Source organism: Kogia breviceps, chromosome 12 (assembly GCF_026419965.1).
Source record: "Kogia breviceps isolate mKogBre1 chromosome 12, mKogBre1 haplotype 1, whole genome shotgun sequence".
Taxonomy (NCBI): domain Eukaryota; kingdom Metazoa; phylum Chordata; class Mammalia; order Artiodactyla; family Physeteridae; genus Kogia; species Kogia breviceps.
Window position 1 is genome coordinate 74833171 of NC_081321.1, and position 20738 is coordinate 74853908.

The window sequence follows — 20738 nt, forward strand, 5'->3', positions numbered from 1 at the left end:
TTGTTTTTTTCCCTATTGTGCAGTCTTGGCACCCTGTCAAAAACTATTTAGCCACTTGTGCAAGGGTTTATTTCTGGGCTCTCTATTCTGTTCCATTGGGCTGTATATCTATTTTTATGGCAGTACCATATAGTTTTAATTACTGTTGCTTTGTAGTATATTTTAAAATCAGGGAATTTGGGGCCTAAAACTTTGTTCCCTTTCAAAATTGCTTTCATGAGTTGGGTCCCTTGAGGAGTCCATATAAAATTTTCATATGTGGTGATTAGTAAAGGCCACTCTAAGCAGATGTCTTTTTTGACAGAGATCAGAGCTAAGTAAGGAAATAAACTGTGACTATAGCTGTATCACAGGTAGAGACAAATGCAAGAAACCTGGACCAAGAATAAATTCAGCGTGTTCAATGAACAGGGAGACCAGTGTGTTTGGAGAGGAGTGGGCAAGAAGAGTGATAAGGCAACCAGACCTTGAAGGTCATGATAAGGGCTTCAGATTTTAAGTGTGATGAGAAAATAGTTCAGCTATCTAAGCTGGGGTAGAACATAATCTGATTAATATTTTTTCAAGACTCATCCTGACTGGTTTGAGAGTAAACTGTAAGATTCCACTCTTGAGTACACTTGGAAATGCATTAGGAGGTTATTGCCTTAGTTCAAAAGAGAGATGACAGTGGACTGGACCAGTCTTGGCAAACAGTCAGATCTATGATATATTTTGAAGATCAAGCCAGAAATTATGTTGACAAATTCACTATGAAGAAATAGATTGATATTCCTATATCCATTATTCCAAGTTTTGAGATAGAGAATGTTCTGTTAAAAATAGATTTATAGAGAGAACTGGATGAACCCCATGAATTCAAATAAACTGAACTATTTTGCATGAAGTTAAAGAGACCCAAATAGAAGCAATTGTACTGGAGCTTGCCAGAAAAGGGCTGGGTCAAGATTGACCTCCATGACTTATCCCCTCGTCACTGCAGTGTGATTCCAGTAACCCTATCCAACAATCATATCTTCAGAACTTACCACCAGGCATTGTGTTTTGTCAGGGTGGGAAGAGGGAACTTACAGACACACGTATAAACTTATCTAAGCTCCTTTTAATTCCATGGGTATCTACCAAGTCAGGACATGTACTCTGACAGTAGAAATCTGGTCTCCAATGAGGGTTACAGCACTTAAAATATGTCTGACCTTACATCTTGGCTTTTCTCCCCTGTTAAGTAGGAATGTACCACATAGGTATTATTTGAGCAAAAATAATACATAAAAACCATTCCCTAAGGTATGTAATACATAATAGAATTTAAATAAATATTATTATTACAATTAAGTCTCTTCCACAGAAAGGCTTTCTTTATCACCCAATCAAAAATCACCACTTCCTCCCCTCCCTCTTATCCCTTCAGGTACTTTATTTTTCTTCATAGCACATATCACTACCTAACATCAAGTCACAGAGTAGGAATTTATCTTCTTCATTGTTTGAATTCCTTATGAACGTCAGCTCTCGTAAGGGAGTAATTTGTTCGTCTTGTTCACTACTGAATTCCTGACACTGACGCCATTCCTGGAGTATAGTGGAAGCTCAATAAATATTTATTGATTGAATTAACGGAAAAGTTACAGATAGAGGCGCAATAGAGGGATCTGTTAATTCTAGCTCAGAACTTTGATAAAGAATTTTTATTTTTATGAAACAGGATTTTCTTATTATGATAAATGATATTAATTCTAAAGAGGTTAAGAGGGATTTATGGCAAAAGGACAGAGTAGCTTAAGGTGAGTTTGAAAGAGTTTGTGTCAGTGTTTCCAAGTAGAAGGAGCATAAAGAGATCCCAGGAAGAAAAGACAGAGTTTTCATAGACACCAGAGCAAAACCAGCTGCAAAATGGTAAATATGGTTGCAGCATCAAGTGATTTAACACGGTGCCAGTGGGACCTGGCAAGCCTGGTTAGAGATGAGGCTGTAAAGGTAACCAAGGACCAGATCAAACAGGACATTTGATATCCTAGGTGACTAGTATACTGTCTTGTGGAGCCTGAGTCTCATCCTGAAAATGATGGTGCATCATTGAATCATTTTAAGCAAGTAAATAATAAAGGACCAGGTTTATATATTAGAAAAACTCACTCTGGTAACATTGTGGATGGTGAAATTAAGCAAAACATGAGAATCTTTAGAAATCTAGATGAAAATTGAGCAAATTATAAAGTAAAGCAGTAGTAGTGGGAATAGAAAGGGGTTTATTTGAGTCATAACTCATAGATAAGGTGGCTAAAGCTCTTGAATATTTTTAAAACATAGAATGTATTCTCTTTTATAGAACAGCAGTTACACTTTAAGGGGACAAGACAAACATATAGGTGATACTCTTTAGGTCAATCAAAACGTGGAAGAGGAGTTACTCCACAGAAAAGTGCAAACCAGGGGTTAATAAAGTGAGCTAAAAATGCATGGGATCTCACTCTTTTTATGTTGCCTAAATTTCTACTTTTCCCTACATGTGTTGTAGTTCAATTTTTTATATCCTATTAGGAAACAAAATCTACTGAATGCATGAGTGGATGAATAAAAATATCTAGCTAGATATTTTAAAAGTTCATTTCTGTTTATTTCATATACTTATAGCATGTCTACTTTAAATTTTATAACATTGTTATTTTATATACACCTTTAGTTCCTGGTAGTAAAGTTGCTTTAGAGTTCACTTTAACTCAAATGAGCATTTTCTTTTACTTGAGAGTAAAATGTTAAACAAGTTTACATGGTTGTTGCAAAATCCAACCAAAGAAAAATCGAAGGCCATCATTATGATAAAATTACTGCTATAGAAAAAACTGGAACCCAAACTTTAAAAATCACAAGGAAAAAAATTCACAGTCCTTTGTAAAACCAACCTTTTAAACTCTCCAGTATTTCTGAAAACAGCTATTACCAGTTGGAGAACTTTTAACTAAGAAATCAACATTTCTCTGGCTCATTTAGTGGTCTGTCTTCCATCTGTATTTTTGTACTTATTAGGGCATGATAATTCCTCACAAACCTCAAAACTCAAGGATATCATAGTTCTCCTTCACCATAAAAGCATAACTTAGCCTTGATTTTCAAATGGAGATGCTGAAGGACTTTCTCATTTTCCATTCCCCCTTCTCCCCACCTCCCTGCGCCAAATCAGGGTCGATAGTTAAGTCTCCAGTGAATCAATCTTAGTAAAAACTAATAATCCACATGCATCATTGCTTTAATCCATTCATGGGGTTGTTTATCTAGGAGACAAAATCAGATTCGTTGTTAGTGAGATAGTCAAGAGAAGTTCTTGCTTTAAATTCACCCTGTTTTGACCATTTCCTTCTTGAAGGAACCTTCTTGAACCTTTAATCAAAGTAAATCCTAAGCCGTGTCTCTTGAAGGAGTACCTTTTCTTGGAGAGAAAGGAGCATAGACAGGCAAGAAGTATCTGTGAAGCAACTCTTGAGTTAGTTGGGTGGCAGACATGTTATCTTCATGAAGTTAGCTTAAGTAAATTGGAATACAGGAAAAATAATATTTTTTCTCATGTATATTTACTGCAAATGACATGCTTCTTTCTATTCTGCTTCCCTAAAGAAAAGGACGTTTCTGCTTTTTAACTGTTTGGGATTTCAATGGCTGGGTCACACTCAGTCGGTGTTTTTAAAATTGTGTATTGCTGACCACCAGTATAAGAATCACTTATTCGTATATTCTTTAAAAATGTGGAATCCAGGCTTCCCTGGTGGCGCAATGGTTGGGAGGTCCCGCCTGCCGATGCAGGGGACGCGGGTTCGTGCCCCGGTCCGGGAAGATCCCACCTGCGGAGCGGCTGGGCCCGTGAGCCATGGCCGCTGAGCCTGCGCGTCCGGAGCCTGTGCTCCGGAGGTCACAACAGTGAGAGGCCCGCGTACTGAAAAAAAAAAAAAAGTGGAATCCTATATTGCATAACTTACCGGGTCTGTATATCTGGGGCACTGTGTTTGGTAATTTGCATTTAGTAAATCATTTCAACGTGCTGATTATACACTTGAAATGTTGGAAAACGTTACCATAACTGGGGTGGGAGTGGGAGGGAGGAGAAAAGAGCAGATAAAGAATCTTCAATATCCTTTCCTCCCTAAGGCTGTCACAATGAGTGAAAGAGCAAGCAGTATATTCTCTTCTCCAGCTCTGCCCTGGAGAGATGGGATCTGGCCGCTAGAAAGAGGAGCTGTCCCCAAACAGTATCTAACTAGTGCTTCTTCAGATGCTTCTGCAAGAAGTGTGACTTTGTACTTAATTTGGTCCTTGTCAACCAAACATTAACTACAAGGGAAATGGCTGTTTTCAGAATTACATAATATACATGTCACACATCAGCCATTCAGTGCTGTCTTAACTGATAATGGTCCTTTGATGATAGGCCATTTAACCACAAGATAGAGTTCACTAAAAATGTTCTGTTAAAACATATTATACTTGAGAGATGATGCCTTTCTTTTAGACACATTTGAGACTATATATACACTCATACAGGGATGAGTCTATTTGACTGAACAACATTTGGCTCCAAACATATGCTTTTTTTGTTAACTAGGTAGGTAGAAGTTACAAATTATATGCCTTACTATTTCCCATTGTATAGAATCATGGATATACTTTTTCTGTGTTATAAATTCTAACGTTATGTTACAAATATAGTGGTTTCAATATAAAGTGTTATTTTAAATCTCATTTTCTGAAACTTTTATATACACTCAACATTTTCTGTCTGGGAAGTTATCTGCTGTTTTTGCTTACAACCAACTAGTGACTGCTGAGATCTTATAGCTGCTTTTTATTTGATATAATATCATTGCATATAAATCTGTAAAACCAACAGGAATGGAAATAATGACAAATATCCAAGGAAGTTGTGAGATTTAAATACTGTAATACTGTGATTTATAAGAAATATATATTTGGTCATTCAGATGATCAAAATATATTTCTTATATATATATTTGGTCTTTGTCCAAGGTTTCTGGCTCACAACTCCTAAAGCCTTTGGAACTTCCTGAATAAGAGCAATAAGGTGTCTTTTATTATGTTAATGAGGTGATTTTGGAAAGCTCTTAGGTAACCTAAGGATGGGGGGCTTGTTGCCAAGAGATCCAACCCATGATTAGAGTGTCTGAACTTTCAGTCGCTCCCCCTCACCTCCTGGGAGGGCAGAGGTGCTGGAGATTGAGTTCAATTGCCAATGGCCAATGACTGCTAATCAGTCATGGCTATGAAATGAAGCCTCCATAAAAACCCAAAGGACAAGATTCAGAGAGCTTTCTGATTGGTGAACCTGTGGAGATTTGGGGAGGGTGGCGTGCTTGGAGAGGGCATGGAAGCTCAGCACCCTTTCCCCATACCTTGCTTGCATCTCTTCAATCTGGCTGTTCCTCAGTTGTATTATTTTATTTCATTTATTTATTTTTGGGGGAGTGCTGTGTTGAGACTTAGTTGCAGCAACTGGGATCTTTCATTGTGACACATGGGCTTCTCTCTAGTTGTGGCGTGCGGGTTTTTTTTCTCTTCTCTAGCTGTGGCACGCAGGCTCCAGGGCACGTGGGCTCTGTAGTTTGCGGCACGCAGGCTCTCTAGTTGAGGCGTGTGGGCTCAGCAGTTGTGGCACGCAGGCTTAGTTGCACAGCGGCATGTGGGAATCTTAGTTCCCCGACCAGGGATCGAACCTGTGTCCCTTGCATTGCAAGGTGGATTCTTCACCACGGGACCACCAAGGACGTCCCCCCTGAGTTGTATCATTTTATAATAAATGAATAATCTAGTGAGTAAAATGTTTTCCTGTTCTGTGAGCTGCTCCGGCAAATTCCTCAAGTCCAGGACAGGGTCTTGGGAACCTCTGATGTATAGCTTGTTGGTCAGAAGTGGAGGTAACAATCTGGACTTTCAACTGGCATCTGAAGTAGGGAGGGAGGGCAGTCCTGTAGGACTGAACCCTTAACCTGTACAATCTGACACTATCTCCAGGCACATACGATCATAACTGAGTTGAACTGTAGGACACAATTGGGATCTGCACACTTTTAAGTACTTATTGGAAGATATGTTTAAAAACTCTTTACAGGTGGATGCTAGAATCAGATAATTTAGTTAATGAAAAATTCTATTTAACGTAAGTAAAATATTTCAGGCTAGAGATTTTTTTGAATTCTAATCTATTATTTTATCTATTTTTTATCGGAGAGTTATGAATTTCACAAGAAGTCAAACACAGTGATGTCATTTGCTATGTTTTATTTTGCTATTAGCTTGTTAAACATAACATGCAAATAATCAAAAAGAAACATACATATGACTTAGAGTGAGAAATAATTCTAGAAAAGAAAAGTTTCATTAGGTAAATATATATTCCTAACACTAAAAATACTGCTTTAATTGTATGTGGTTTCATGAATTTTGTCTAATTTGCAAGATCATTTGTCTCAAAATTTACGGTCTATTTTTCAGCTAAACAAATTTGAACACTGAAATTTGAACATTGAGATAATTTGCTTCAAGACAGTAAATATCCATATGCATGTAATCCATGCTTTTTGGCACATTAAGTTAAGGTTTAGAAATTATAAAACTTGGCTGACTTCCACGAAACCAGTAAAAAGCTTTTCACATCATCTGACAGGAGATAGGAAAAAAAACACTAAATTTACAAATAAAGCATTAATTTTATTGTCTATGTGTGTGTGTGTGTGTGTCTGTACTTGTGATGAAACAGGCCTGCCTTTCATCTTTTCTTTTAAAAAAGTAGTAAAATGTTTACAAAACATTTTCCCTCAGAATTTGAAATTTATGGAAGTAATAAACAGCAACACAAAATGAATACTATAAAAACTGACACACAAATAAACATAACCATAAACTGCTGTTCCAGGATATATCTCAGTATAATTGGAATTAGTAGATATCAATTAACGGTGATCTCATTTGCTACACGTAGACATTCATACATATCAGGTGGCAGACTGGTTTGGGTGATGCGATTGCCATCCAAACGCAAATGTTTGATCTTGGAGTAGGATAACGGTCCCAGGATCTTACAGAAGCTCTTTACTTCAAACTCTGGAAAATTAAAAGAATGAAACACTTCAATCTTTTTTTTTTCTTTTTAGTACATGGGCTTGAAACCATCAGTTTTTAAAACTTTCAAATCTATAATAATATCCAATAAAACTTTTTCCCACTTATTTGATGTATCTTTGAATTTGGAACTACTAAAGGAATATTTCAGACTACCAAATAGCCCAGCAATATTTAGTAAAAAATACTCATGGTAGGTCAGAAGATTTAATGAAATGTTTCAAGGAAGAGAACTTATTTAAGCTCTTGATTTAGAAATACTTGCTTATAGAAGGACACTCAGTGAATGTGTCATATTGTCTAAGCTTTAGTTTGAAATATTAAGCCTAGCCTGAGGAAACCTAAGATTGATGCTGTTATATGAGCAACCTCACCAGTGTAAGTATTCTGGGTTTTTGCCTCTTAAAATAAAAGGGGTTAAATAGATGAAATCTAAACAGTTTTCCAACAACCGCACTTCATGACAAAGATTCAAAGCTCCAAAGCAAAAACCACATCATGGAATGTCCACCATCTCAGCTCATGCCCTTTTCTTCTGTGGTCAAAAAGCTGCCACAAATGAACAACTGATTTAATTTTTAATGGACACTAGGAAGGTCACTGGATAGCATGGTCTGTGTATGTATATAGAAACTGCCTATGGTTGCCCAAGTCTATTTCAGATTAACCTCATCTGGTCCTGTATCGTGTTATTTTCTTTCATTCTTCAACTCTAGCTAACAAAGACTTCAGTGGAAGCCCAAACACACTGCAGTCCTTTCCTCTAAGATGTTGTCTTAAATAACTCATCTGTGAAATTCCAGGGTTCTTGGTTATGCTATCTGCCTCTGAAGTACGGAACAATGGGAAAAAAAATGGGTTTAGGTCTATATTAGTTTTTTACCCCTGTCGTTTACCATCTGAGACATTTATCAGATCTTCTTTTTCGATATATCTATCACACTGTGTGGCATGAAGATTACATTAATTAAGGTACGTAAAGCACTTCACACAGTACTAGCACATACTATGTACTAAATAATTATTGGTGTCCTTTTACTTTTTTCTGTTTTCTAAATTGCTTTACACTAGGAAGATCTGTGACTAGCTTAATGCTTAAAAGTTGCAAGTTTGAAATATTACAACTTGTTTTTGGCTGGGTATTTCCTAATATTAGAAAAACATTAAGGGACTCTTTTGACCTTAAGAGAAGGTGGGCAATTGGTATGCATAATTATTATGCAGCAAGATAAACTAAGTTGAAGACACACATGCAAAGTCACAGGGCAAGAATTCCTGAAATGTGTAAACCTAAGTGTCAAGGATAAGGAAGGGAGAAAGGTAACTACTCACTTTCAAATGACTATATGTGCTGGGCATTAGGATTTCAGTCTCATTAGGATTTCAGCTAGGCACTGAGCAGCTGCTGGCATTTCTCCCATAGTCCATCTGTCCCATCTCCTACATTGGCTCTTCCTTTTTTACTCATACAATGAAAACTGTTTTTTCCACCTTCAAATGCCCCTGCATCTATATCTCTCTCCCCTTTCTTGTCTCAGAGTAGGAGGTAGTCTTGCTCCTCCGGCTAACCTCCACCCACCAAATCTAATGGATTTCTTCAGCCCTCAAACATCTTAAATCCCATTAGCATTTTGGCCTGTCTGAGTATCCTTCCTCCTGACCACAAATGTTTATAATGTGGGACCATATATTGCCACATAGTGAATTTTCCCCTGGAAACAGCTGTAAGGGTTTAGCTCTGATAGCTTGACTGTGTATTATATGACAAACAAGCTTTGCAGACACAAGAAAGAACACATGGCATTGCAGAGTTGGCAATCATGGACTCCTTCATGAGAACACCCCAACCCTACTAGGAGTTACATGAAACTATTGCAGAATTACAGAATTACTATTGCAGAATTATATTAATAAGGCACACTGAAATTTTTTTTTTCTGATAAGTCAATATCCTTACCTAGTATGACAAGGGAACCAACTTTTATAATATAAAGATGTTCCATTTCAATAGATTATTTTGCACATAAAATCATTTACTATGTGAATCAGTGTTTCCCACCTGAGTTTTCATTTTAAAAACTTCATCTGTGAATTATAGGTTTTTTCTTCTTCCAACTTCCGTTAAAGAATAAGGTAGGGATTGGTGAATGTCAATTTCCCATCTGTATCTTTATAGCTTAAATTGAAAAATGTCCCAGGAGACCAGAAGAGTACATAAGCAGCTCAAGTGGAATAGGTCAAACTCCCACCCAGCAGATAAATGAAAAATAAACTATGGAAGTAAGAGAAAGGAAGGAGAAACTGTGGGAAAATCAAACGAGGTGAAGGGTTGTATATAAGAAAAGGGGCTTTGTAATTCTAGTAAAAAATATTCCAAACCCTTATCATATTCCTCCTTAAACTTTCTCACAGTCCTCATAAGAACACCACAAAGACCATACACACCAACCATAACAGGGATAACAGAGATAGATGATGGTCATGATAGCAGAGTAATATGTTGAGTGCCAAGTAAAGATGTCAGAGGAGACCGTGAGTGTACACAGGCTGCTCTGGGGACAAGCAGGAGAGAGATGTAAAAGCCTCTGCTGGTTGTGGACTTGTTGATTTCTCCCTCAGCTACATCTTGTCAAGAAATAAATGTAGACACAAATCGAAGTCATGAAGGAGGCAAATAATAAATAGATAAAAATCAAGAGACAACACAGCAGGATTAATTAGCCCAGAGTATTACATTTGAAGAAATGAGTGCTTAAATTCTATGACCTTAATGGTTTATTATCTGGACACTCCAAAGCAAAGCCAGATATTGGATAAATAACTAAGCTAGAATTCTATATTCTAGAGAAATATTTTGTTGGCATTTTCATTTTTTTTAAACTGGAGCCAGATGCAGTATTTGTGTCACACAACTTAGGCATTTAAAACCTTGAGGAAACATCAATCAATCATAGGCACAGCTTTCTACTTACTTTCAAGTTCATTGACCTCCAGGTAATAGTTTTCAAGGTTTTCATTGACAGTCGGTATGTTTTTAAGTTTATTATAGGAGAGGTCCAGCTCCAGCAAGGATGATACATTAAAAGAATTTCCAGGTATTCCACTATCAGCCAGTTCATTGTGAGACAAACGCAGATACTGCAATCCACTAAAACGCTTGAAATACTCATCAGGGATGTTGCTGATCTTATTGTTGTCTAAGTAGAGAGTTAGAAGAGATACTGGGAGACCAGAAGGCATTTTGGTCATCTGATTGAAGCTCAAGTCAAGGTATTCAAGTGACTTAAGACCTTTAAAAGCAGCTGAAATAGTATCCTCTTTCAGCTGATTGTGTTGAAGGTGGATAAATGTCAGGTTAACCAGTCCGTCAAAGGAGCCCAGCTTTGAGATCTTGTTGTTAGTGAGCTGCAGGTCCACCAGAGATTTGGGAAGTGGGCCCACAGATTCTGTCAGATTGTTGTAATTTATATGCAGCTTCTTCAGTTGTTTCAGTTTAGAGAAAACTTTTCCTTTTATCTTGGAATTTTCTAGAAGGTTATGATCTAGAATGAGCCACTGCAGATCAGTTACGTTTTCAAAGGCCTTATCATCAATATGGTCAATCTGGTTATTCCTAAGGTAAAGGTACTTGATTCCAGGAGGCACCATTGGCACACTTTTCAATTTCAGCTCATCGCAGTACATGGCCGTTGGGTAGCTTTCAGGGCAGTTACATTCTGGTGCACAGTTTGGTGATGATCTCCCATAAATCGCTAGGGGAAAACTATAATCATCATAGTAGTAGCTGCCGCTGGCACAGCCAATTAATGCCAAGAAGAGAGGAAACATACCTAAATTCATTTTGGCAAATGCTTTGTATCCTAAATAAAGTGGAAACAAATTTTATTATAAAATAGTATCCTTTCAGGAAAAGTATACTAAGAAGAAAGAAAATGCATTAGCAAATGTGAATTTTATTACTTTATAGTGCTTTTTTTTTAATGCACTAATGATGCCTTGTTAATTTGCATTTGAGGAGTAGGTTAAGGACATACGTTTACAACGGGTGGGGAAGTGAACAGATTCCAGGGCAGATTGCATTCACATGCGCCCCCTTCTGGACGAGCCAGGCCTAACTATCCCAGTCAACCTCTCTAGGTCCTTCCTTAATTAAATATCTTCCCGCAAGAGGTTTCTGGGAGATGCCCATTAACCACCATGTTAGAACACTGCTTCAGAATACCTTCAAAACCAGAAGAAATGAAAACGAGAAGACAATTGTAAATTGTACCCTCTACCCCACCATTCAACATCATTGAAATGTCTCATTAAGTAGATCCTTACTGAAAACGTGGGCAATGTGTGATGTTGTCTGGAGGAAAGCTGTTCTTCTGTGTGTGTGGAGGGGGCGTGGTGGCAGTCGTGGCACGTTCCTTTAAAAATGTCTTTATGGTTGTTGATTCTGAGGAAGGGGAACAGAAGTCTTGGTGGGGGTGTGTGCTTATTATTTCACCTTTTGTTTAACATTCTATGCTTTTAAGCACATTACAAAACTGTGTTTGAAAATTAATATTTAGTATATTAGGTTTAGTAAAATTAATGTTTATTAATCAAGGAAATGTCACAAACTTTAAACCTAGAAAGTGGTCTAACTAGTAGAGAATGATATTCTTTTCAAAGATTTGAATGAATGTTTTTCTTTCTCTCAATCACTCACAATTTGTCTACGTTCTCCATATCAAAATTTAAGAAGGCGGGGTTTGCTTATCTGGATTTTAGTGCTCTCACTGTATGGAAAGTGGGAGAGATGTGGAACTGAGGAAAGTCTGTATTAAACAGTGGCATTAAGTGCCAGGTAGGAAAAGATAAATTTGAGAATATAAATTAAAAACAATTTGTAACAGTGATCATCTCATATGAACCTCTTTCTAAGGTGAGGTTCCAAAAAGAACATTTCAATCACTTGGGGAAGCACCGGGTCAGCAATTTAGGTAAAGGGAAATAGGATATAAGAGTTGGGCTTTTGTAGAATGAGGAGTTATAGCTGAGCAATTGGTAACTCTGGGAGGGAAATTGTTAATGTGAAGCAGTATCCACATTCCAATGGATACCATAAAATAAAATCTCTTCCTGTGAGAAACATGGTACAAGCTTTTGGATCTAGGTAGTTTGGGATGAGCAGGATTTTCTACTATCAGGAATTTTAAGCATCTTTGCTTTGCTTTAACTTGGAATTATAAAGCACTTTATTTTAGCAGATGAAACACTCAAAAACGTTGTTAGAATCACTCTTATAACTGACAAAATGTAGCCAGATTCTTTGTAAATTATTCTTTAAGATTATGATGGAGCCATTTAATTTAGTTGACAGGACTTGGCCATGAGATCTATTACATAGTGCTAATGTAATTATAGGATTCTTTACGAGTTACAGTTATATTAATGTTGTAAAGATTTTTCTTACTTCATTAATAAGCTTCCACCTTAGTTTTATTCAGTATACACTAAACTAGACACGGGAACTATAGTGTGAATAGTAATGGAAAATGCTTCCATATTTTTTGGCAGAGTCAAAACAAGGGCTCTGAATTCAAAGAGAATCTGTAACCATATAATGACTCCACTATGAAGCAAAAACACGCTTTACTGTCCCCCAGTTTTTTCAAATACCTGTGGCTATGAAGAAAATGTTTCTTTTTTCAAAAAGTAAATCATATTTACCAGAATTTCTTTAAAACATGTTCCTGTTTTTTAAGACATACATCCACAATCCAAATTTTAAAATTAACAAAATAGAAATAAATAATCCTTTAGCTCACACTTTATAACAGCATAAAATGTTTATGGCAAATTATAAAAAATTATAACAACATACTTGTTGCAAAATATTTTGAAGACTGATTGAAATGGCCCTTCTTTGCTCCAAAATTAGGTTCTAACAATACTAACATATTTAACTAATTAGCATGGAATAGCAAACATTTTAAATGCCCTACTTTTTCACTGTGTCTAATTTTCTCATTCCAACTAACTTCCTTAGCTAAGTAAGGCATTATAGACTGTATAAAATGTATCTCAAATCCTTAAATCATGGAAAGTATATTAAGCAAAATGTGAAAGTAAATGCTCAAAACTGTGGATCTGCTGTTGAATAGCAATTGGCAAAGTTGCTCTGGAATTTTTTCTGTTCCTGTTACAATAAACACCATCCCAAACAGTCAGCATCCCCAGTGCTATAGTTAAAACAGCACTTACCTTACTGTCTTTCGTTAATTCTTAAAGCAGATGCTCTGCTTGGTGGACAAGAATCCACCAATATATGCTGTAAACTCTGTCAGGACGGAACTGGCTGCCAGATTCTTAGTGATACAAGAGCTGAGTGGGGGAAACCCAGCCCAGTCACGCCAGTCCCTGAATGGAGTTATGTCATTGTGGGGATCTTGTGGTGTGGCATGCAAACATTCTTCTCTCTAACGAGGTGCAGGTGGACTTGGTGAGCAAGGACAGCCCAGCTCACTCCCTATGGAATAAGAGAGAGATACTTGCTGAACCAGTCCCAGTACCATAGCTTTTAATCCCAAATTGAGTACTGCTGCAAATGAGGCATCTCCAGTGAGAACATTTCTCTTACAAAGCCCTTTACTTCTATAGCTGTGAAAACAATTAAATGCAATTCTCTCAGCTAACTATCATGTTCATCTAAAGGTCACATAAATCAACAGATAAACCATTTCAGGAAAATGCAAATGAGCAGACTCAGAAGAATTGAATCCTTTTTGCTCATTATTCATGAAATCTATACTGATTTACTTGGACTCACTTAATTTTTAGCCAAGGGGGAAGCTTAACATTAGTTTCTAAAATATTTAAATGCTTCATTTATACTCTGATACAAGTGATAAGCAAGTGATAAGCAACAACATCTCCAGTTTATTTATGTTAAACAGACTCGTTTTATGCTCTTCAGGTCTGGAATCAATCAGTAATATTCTGCCTGTTTCTTATTTTGTGGATTTAATTTAGGAATTCATCCAAAACCTTACTTGGGGAGAGTATTCTATGGCTTATTGCCAAAAAACATAAAAGAACATGAAAGAAATAAATGTATACTAAAAATATCACAAAGTAATTATTTTTCACTCTGTCTTTGCATGCTAGCAATATTTTTTCAAAACTAAAAATTATGCTAAGTTGTAATCTCCTAAAGGCCTGGTTTGGTATATCTTTCCTTATAATTTCCTGATGCATGCTTCTAGAAAATGAGAGATCTACTCAATATCTTGTCTATTTCATTTTGTGATTGTATCAGCTTTATTTATATGACTTTTTCCCTCCAAAATTTTCATTTCCTCATGTTTATAAGAACTCTTAGAATCAGATACTTTACGCTGCCACATTGTAAGATTTGACCCTTTTAAAAAAACTTAAATATGTCACTTTTTAGCTATGAGACCTGTTGAAAGTTATTAATCTCCATGGCCACTGATACATTTGCCCGAAAAATTAATATTAATGTAAATGTCTCATTTTTGTCATAGAACTGTTAAAAAAACAAAAGATAAACTTATTGAAAGTAATTCATAGAATGGTAAGGTGATTTATAGCATAACATTTTAAGAAAATTTTAGAAAGGCCTCCGTTTTACAATAGAGGACATGAATAAACTTAGAAGAAATCAAGAAAGGAAAGACAAATAGACCAATCACATATAATTAGTGGCTCATTGTAAGAGACAGCTAAAACAATTCTAAGCATTAACCTTGTGTGTCAAATTCTATACTCTGAGATTTTGTGTGAAAAATTCCAGCTATATACTCCAAGGATTTTTCTTTATGAGCAATAAATGTGTTGTGGTATCTGTAATAAAGTTTAAATGCATTAAGTTGGATTTAGCTCATTGTGAAACTGATATAGCCCACATATACCTTTTCTATAAAATTAGTTCTGTGAGACCAATAACTGGATAATGTTGCACATTTTAAAGCATATTGCTGGGGCCCACTAGAAAGAAATGAAATTAATATTTATGGTGTATCTACTTTATTCTATGCTTTATTCTCAGAATTTTCACATATTTCTGTTTAAATTTCATGCTTTAAAATCCATATAAGTATTATTTTCACATTTTCAAAAAAGTAAAAATGGAGACTCGGAAAGTCTAAATAATTTGCTAAAAGTCACCTAACCACTAAATGGAAGAACAAAGTCATGAGCATCTTCACCCATTGGGAAGAGGATGGACAGGATGGAGCTGAGACAAGGTAGTTAATCAGCTTAAAACATTTTCTAGGGCTTCCCTGGTGGCGCAGTGGTTGAGAGTCCACCTGCCGATGCAGGGGACGCGGGTTCGTGTCCCGGTCCGGGAGGATCCCACATGCCGCGGAGCGCCTGGGCCCGTGAGCCATGGCCACTGCGCCTGCGTGTCCGGAGCCTGTGCTCCGCAACGGGAGAGGCTACAACAGTGAGAGGCCTGCAAAAAATATATATATATATACATTTTTTCTAGGCAATATTATTAGCAGTTTAGAAAGGCTTAAATAGTAACCAGGCAATAGTTTTTAAATGGCAAAAAAGTTAGCTAAGCAATCATTTCTTTCTTTGTATACCACATGCTCACATTCCCACACATGCCCATGTGCACAGGTTAGAGCTTCTGGGTGAGGTCGGAGCTTTCCATCCTGGTGAATGGAAATCAGGTCCTTTGCGGTAATGGATGTTGGAGATTTCATCAGAATCCATGTTAAAATGATTAAGTTGCCCCCTCAGCCCATCAACTGAATTCCCTCTGTTACTTGAGACCAGCAAAGATGATGAGGAACATTCTGACTGTTTCACCCATTTGGTTCTGAATCCAACCTTGGACTTCTCAAAGCCCCTAGGCTCACTGCAACTTGACTGTTCCCTCTGTCATAAGCATTCTGAAAAGTAGGGCAGAAAAGTAGTGGTCAGAAAGTAGTAAACAGCGCAGACTTTGTGGAAAGATAGATATAGATTAGAAACTTTCTCAAGCAACCTATCAGGAGTGAAAATGAAAAAAGTATGTAATCTTGATAGCTTTAGTGTCTTCGTCCTTAAAATGGCTGTGATGATTTCTGCAGGAAAACATATGAGCATCAAAGGACACATGTATAAAGCCATTGGTGTAGGACTTGGCTTTAAAAAAGTGATTAATACACTTAAATACATAATATTTTATAGCTATTATTAGTTATTCAGAGAATCTCAGAACCACAGATTGGAGATGAATCTCAGAGATCATCTAATGATGGGTTCTATGAAACCAGCTCCCCAAGTTCTGCTGCTAAGTCTTTTTTTCTCATGTGAAGAGCTAAAGATAATGTGGTAAGAGTACTCCATCCAAATGAACTGCAATATTGTTTTCCCTTTGTGGTGGTTGGATGGCATGCCATGTTCCCCAGAGCTCTGTGTATGCAGTGAGATACAACTGTGCATCTATGAAAGTGAAGTCATCCCAGAGCACAGAATAGGATGAGCTATAATGACATTTCCCTGCTAATAGAGGAGAAAGTTCTATTTTTATCATTCTATACATTGAGGTTTCAAACTCAACTCTCTTCTTATTATACGTGACATAAAAGTTTTGTGTTTTGGCATATTTAGAAAATGCAGAGGAAAATGAGAAAATAAGAATTTTAGCCCATTTGGAGAATACTTAGAGGGGAAAAATAAAAATATATATTCTAGCCCAGAGATAGCTGTCTTTTGGTGCTTTTCCTTAGGGTGTGACTATGTACACACACAAACCAACAGACATCGGTTTTCACAAAAATATTACAACATTACGCTTATAGTTTTATAATCTTTTTCACGTAACAGTAAGTTGTGGATACTTTTCTATATGTATTATTAAATATTATTCTCTAATGTCATTTTAATTAACTGCATTAAATTCTATTATATAGAGGTACCATAATGTAGTTGTTATTTTTTAATATTACAACGAACACTTGCTTTCTCTTATAATTTGCGAAGCACTGTCACATGCAATGCAATTTTATTCTTCACATTTGTTGTACCTAATCTATCTGCTCTGCTTATCTCAATAGACACATTTTAAATGAAACTGCCATTTTAGTAGGTGGCTTATGTTTTCAAATTAGACAATAAAGGAGTGGATTTGAAGTTTATTTTCTCCCCTCACATCAGTCTTTTTACGTTCTTAATTTTAGCATTTCTTATGGGCCATAGAACTATCTTTCATCTGCAGAGTCCTTACATATGGATGTATATATATATATATTTTTTACATTTTTTTTCATGTAATGTCTGAAACATTTATATTAACATATTTCCATACAAATAACCCAAAGAAAGTTTAATATTAGTTGTTTTGTTTGTTTGTTTGTTTGTTTATACTGCAGGTTCTTATTAGTCATCAATTTTATACACATCAGTGTGGGAGTCCAGCTCCTGCAGGTCCAGGAATACCCGAGGGACAGACAGCGTCGGCGAGGGGAAGTTAAATAAGTCAATAACACTGTGTATGTGCAAGCGTGGTCTCATATTTTATTTTCTCACAGGTTTATATACCCTAAGTGATTACATCATCAGGTGCTTAGCTAAAACCTCAGAGATATTTATAATAGATTGTACCTAATATTTTTAGATGTACTTTTAAAATAATTCCAAAGGTTCTCAAAACCATCATTGTTTTTTCCTAGAGTAGGTTCAATCCATACTAATAACAAAGCCAAGCTAATATGTAACAAGCCATTATGAGGAACTATGGAGGAGGAAGTTTCCTGACCTTTCCTATGTGTCCTAGAGGTCCGCATGGACAGGTTTTAACAATGCATCCCCTAAATCATCTACAATATCACAATCTGATCTATCACTGTGTTCCTCTGGGCATGAAGCCTGTCTGAATAGATGAGTCAACAATTCCAATGTTGGCAGTTGACTCTGTATGATTAATCTATCCCTATACCAGAACCAACAATACCCATAATCATCTATTACTCCCATGTAGGGCCATTGTTTTTCTATTTTGGGTGTTTTCCATGCAAACATCCCTACATTTCCAGGTTGTCTATTTTTCTCCCACCAGCCAGGGGCTGTTGTTAAAAAGTCCCAATTCGTAGGTTTTGGTTTGGGAGGGGGAAGAGGACGTTTCACACGGTTAAGCTTGGGACAGGGGGCAAATCCCCCATGTACTTTTTCAAGGCAGAAGCACAAAATTACAAAGCAGATCAGAAGAGATGTAATCAGCTTCCTGGGCGCAGCACTGCCCTGCAGTGCTTGGATTGTTGTTCCATGACCCTGTCATTTCACAGAGGCTCCAGGTTGGCTTCCAACACATCATTGTATACATGTCAATCCCAATCGCCCAATTCAGCACACCACCATCCCCACTCCACCGTGGTTTTTCCCCCTTGGTGTCCATAGGTTTGTTCTCTACATCTGTGACTCAACTTCTGCCCTGCAAACTGGTTCATCTGTACCATTTTTCTAGGTTCCACATACATGCATTAATATACAATATTTGCCTTTCTCTTTCTGACTTACTCCACTCCGTCTGACAGTCTCTAGATCCATCTGTGTCCCAACAAATAACTCAGTTTCGTCCCTTTTCATGGCTGAGTGATATTCCATTGTATATATGTACCACATCTTCTTTATCCATTCGTCTGTCGATGGACATTTAGGTTGCTTCCATGACCTGGCTACTGTAAATAGTGCTGCAGTGAACATTGGGATGCATGTGTCTTTTTGAATTATGGTTTTCTCTGGGTATATGCCCAGTAGTGGGATTTATGGATCATATGGTAATTCTATATTTAGTTTTTTAAGGAACCTCCATACTGTTCTCCATAGTGGCTGTATCAATTTACATTCCCACCAACAGTGCAAAAGGATTCGCTTTTCTCCACACGCTCTCCAGCATTTGTTGTTCGTAGATTTTCTGATGATGCCCATTCTAACTGGTGTGAGGTGATACCTCATTGTAGTTTTGATTAACATTTCTCTAATAATTAATGATGTTGAGCAGCTTTTCATGGCCATCTGTATGTCTTCTTTGGAGAAATGGCTATTTAGGTCTTCTGCCCATTTTTGGATTGGGTTGTTTGTTTCTTAATATTGAGTTCCATGAATTGTTATGTATTTTGGAGATTAATCTTTTGTCCATTGATTCGTTTGCAAATATTTTCTCCCATTCTGAGGGTTGTCTTTTTGTCTTATTTATGGTTTCCTTTGCTGTGCAATAGCTTTAAAGCTTAATTAGGTCCAATTTGTTTATTTTTGTTTTTATTTCCATTACTCTAGGAGGTGGATCAAAAAAGATCTTGCTGCGATTTATGTCAAAGAGTGTTCTTCCTATGTTTTCCCCTAAGAGTTTTATAGTGTCTGGTCTTACATTTAGGTGTCAAACCCATTTTGAGTTTATTTTTGTGTATGGTATTAGGGAGTGTTCTAACTTCATTCTTTTGCATGTATCTGTCCAGATTTCCCAGCACCACTTATTGAAGAGACTGTCTTTTCTCCATTGTATATCTTTGCCTCCTTTGTCATAGATTAGTTGACCAAATGTGTGTGGGCTTATCTCTGGGCTTTCTATCTTGTTCCATTGATCTATGTTTCTGTTTTTGTGCCAGTACCATATTGTCTTGATTACTGTAGCTTTGTAGTATAGTCTGAAGTCAGGGAGTCTGATTCCTCCAGCTTCGTTTTTTTCCCTCAAGACTCTTTAGCTATTCGGGGTCTTTTGTGTCTCTATACAAATTTTAAGATGATTTGTTCTAGTTCTGTAAAAAATGCCATTGGTAATTTGATTGGGATTGCATTGAATCTGTAGATTGCCTTGGGTAGTATAGTCATTTTCACAATGCTGATTCTTCCAATAAAAGGACATGGTATATCTCTCCATCTGTTGGTATCATCTTTAATTTCTTTCATCAGTGTCTTATAGTTTTCTGAGTACAGGTCTTTTACCTCCATAGGTAGGTTTATTCCTAGGTATTTTATTCTTTTTGTTGCAATGGTAAATGGGAGTGTTTCCATAATTTCTCTTTCAGATTTTTCATCATTAATGTATAGGAATGCCAGAGATTTCTGTGCATTAATTTTGTATCCTGAAACTTTACCAAATTCATTGATTAGCTCTAGTAGTTTTCTGGTGGCATTTTTAGGATTCTCTATGTATAGTATCATGTCATCAGCAAACAGTGACAGTTTTACTTCTTCTTTCCAATTTGTATTCCTTTTATTTCTTTTTCTTCTCTGATTGCCGTGGCTAGGACTTCCAAACATATGTTAATTAATAGTGGTGAGAATGGACATCCTTGTCTCATTCCTGATCTTAGAGGAAAGGCTTTCAGTTTTTCACCATTGAGAATGATGTTTGCTGTGGGTTTGTCATATATGGCCTTTATTATGTTGAGGTAGGTTCCCTCTATGCCCACTTTCTGGAGAGTTTTTATTATAAATCGGTGTTGAATTTTTTCAAAAGCTTTTTCTGCACCTATTGAGATGATCATATGGTTTTTATCCTTCAAATTGTTAATATGGTGTATCACATTGATTGATTTGCATATATTGAAGAATCCTTGCATCCCTGGGATAAATCCTGCTTGATCATGATGTATGATCCTTTTAAAGTGCTGTTGGATTCTGTC

General features: G+C 36.7%; 1 protein-coding gene and 1 long non-coding RNA gene across 10 annotated transcripts in view; one reads left to right on the forward strand and one right to left on the reverse strand.

Moving 5' to 3' along the window:
* Nucleotides 1-20738, forward strand: part of LOC136792280 (uncharacterized) — a 520212-nt gene that overhangs the window by 344973 nt on the left and 154501 nt on the right. The window lies entirely within an intron of this gene.
* LUM (lumican) lies at nt 6694-13584 on the reverse strand. The gene is made up of 3 exons (XM_059080913.2): nt 13360-13584; nt 10098-10985; nt 6694-7107 (listed from the first exon to the last, which is right to left on the reverse strand). The coding sequence occupies exons 2-3, from the start codon at nt 10963-10965 to the stop codon at nt 6953-6955; spliced, it is 1023 nt and encodes a 340-aa protein (XP_058936896.1). The 5' UTR covers nt 10966-10985; nt 13360-13584; the 3' UTR covers nt 6694-6952.

Excerpts from the sequence above, each read along its gene's own strand:
- LUM (XM_059080913.2), bottom strand. The coding sequence starts at position 10,965 with ATGAATTTAGGTATGTTTCCTCTCTTCTTGGCATTAATTGGCTGTGCC. Across the intron at positions 7,108-10,097 it reads GGAGGTCAATGAACTTGAAA|AGTTTGAAGTAAAGAGCTTC; the intron begins GTAAGTAGAAAG and ends TTAATTTTCCAG.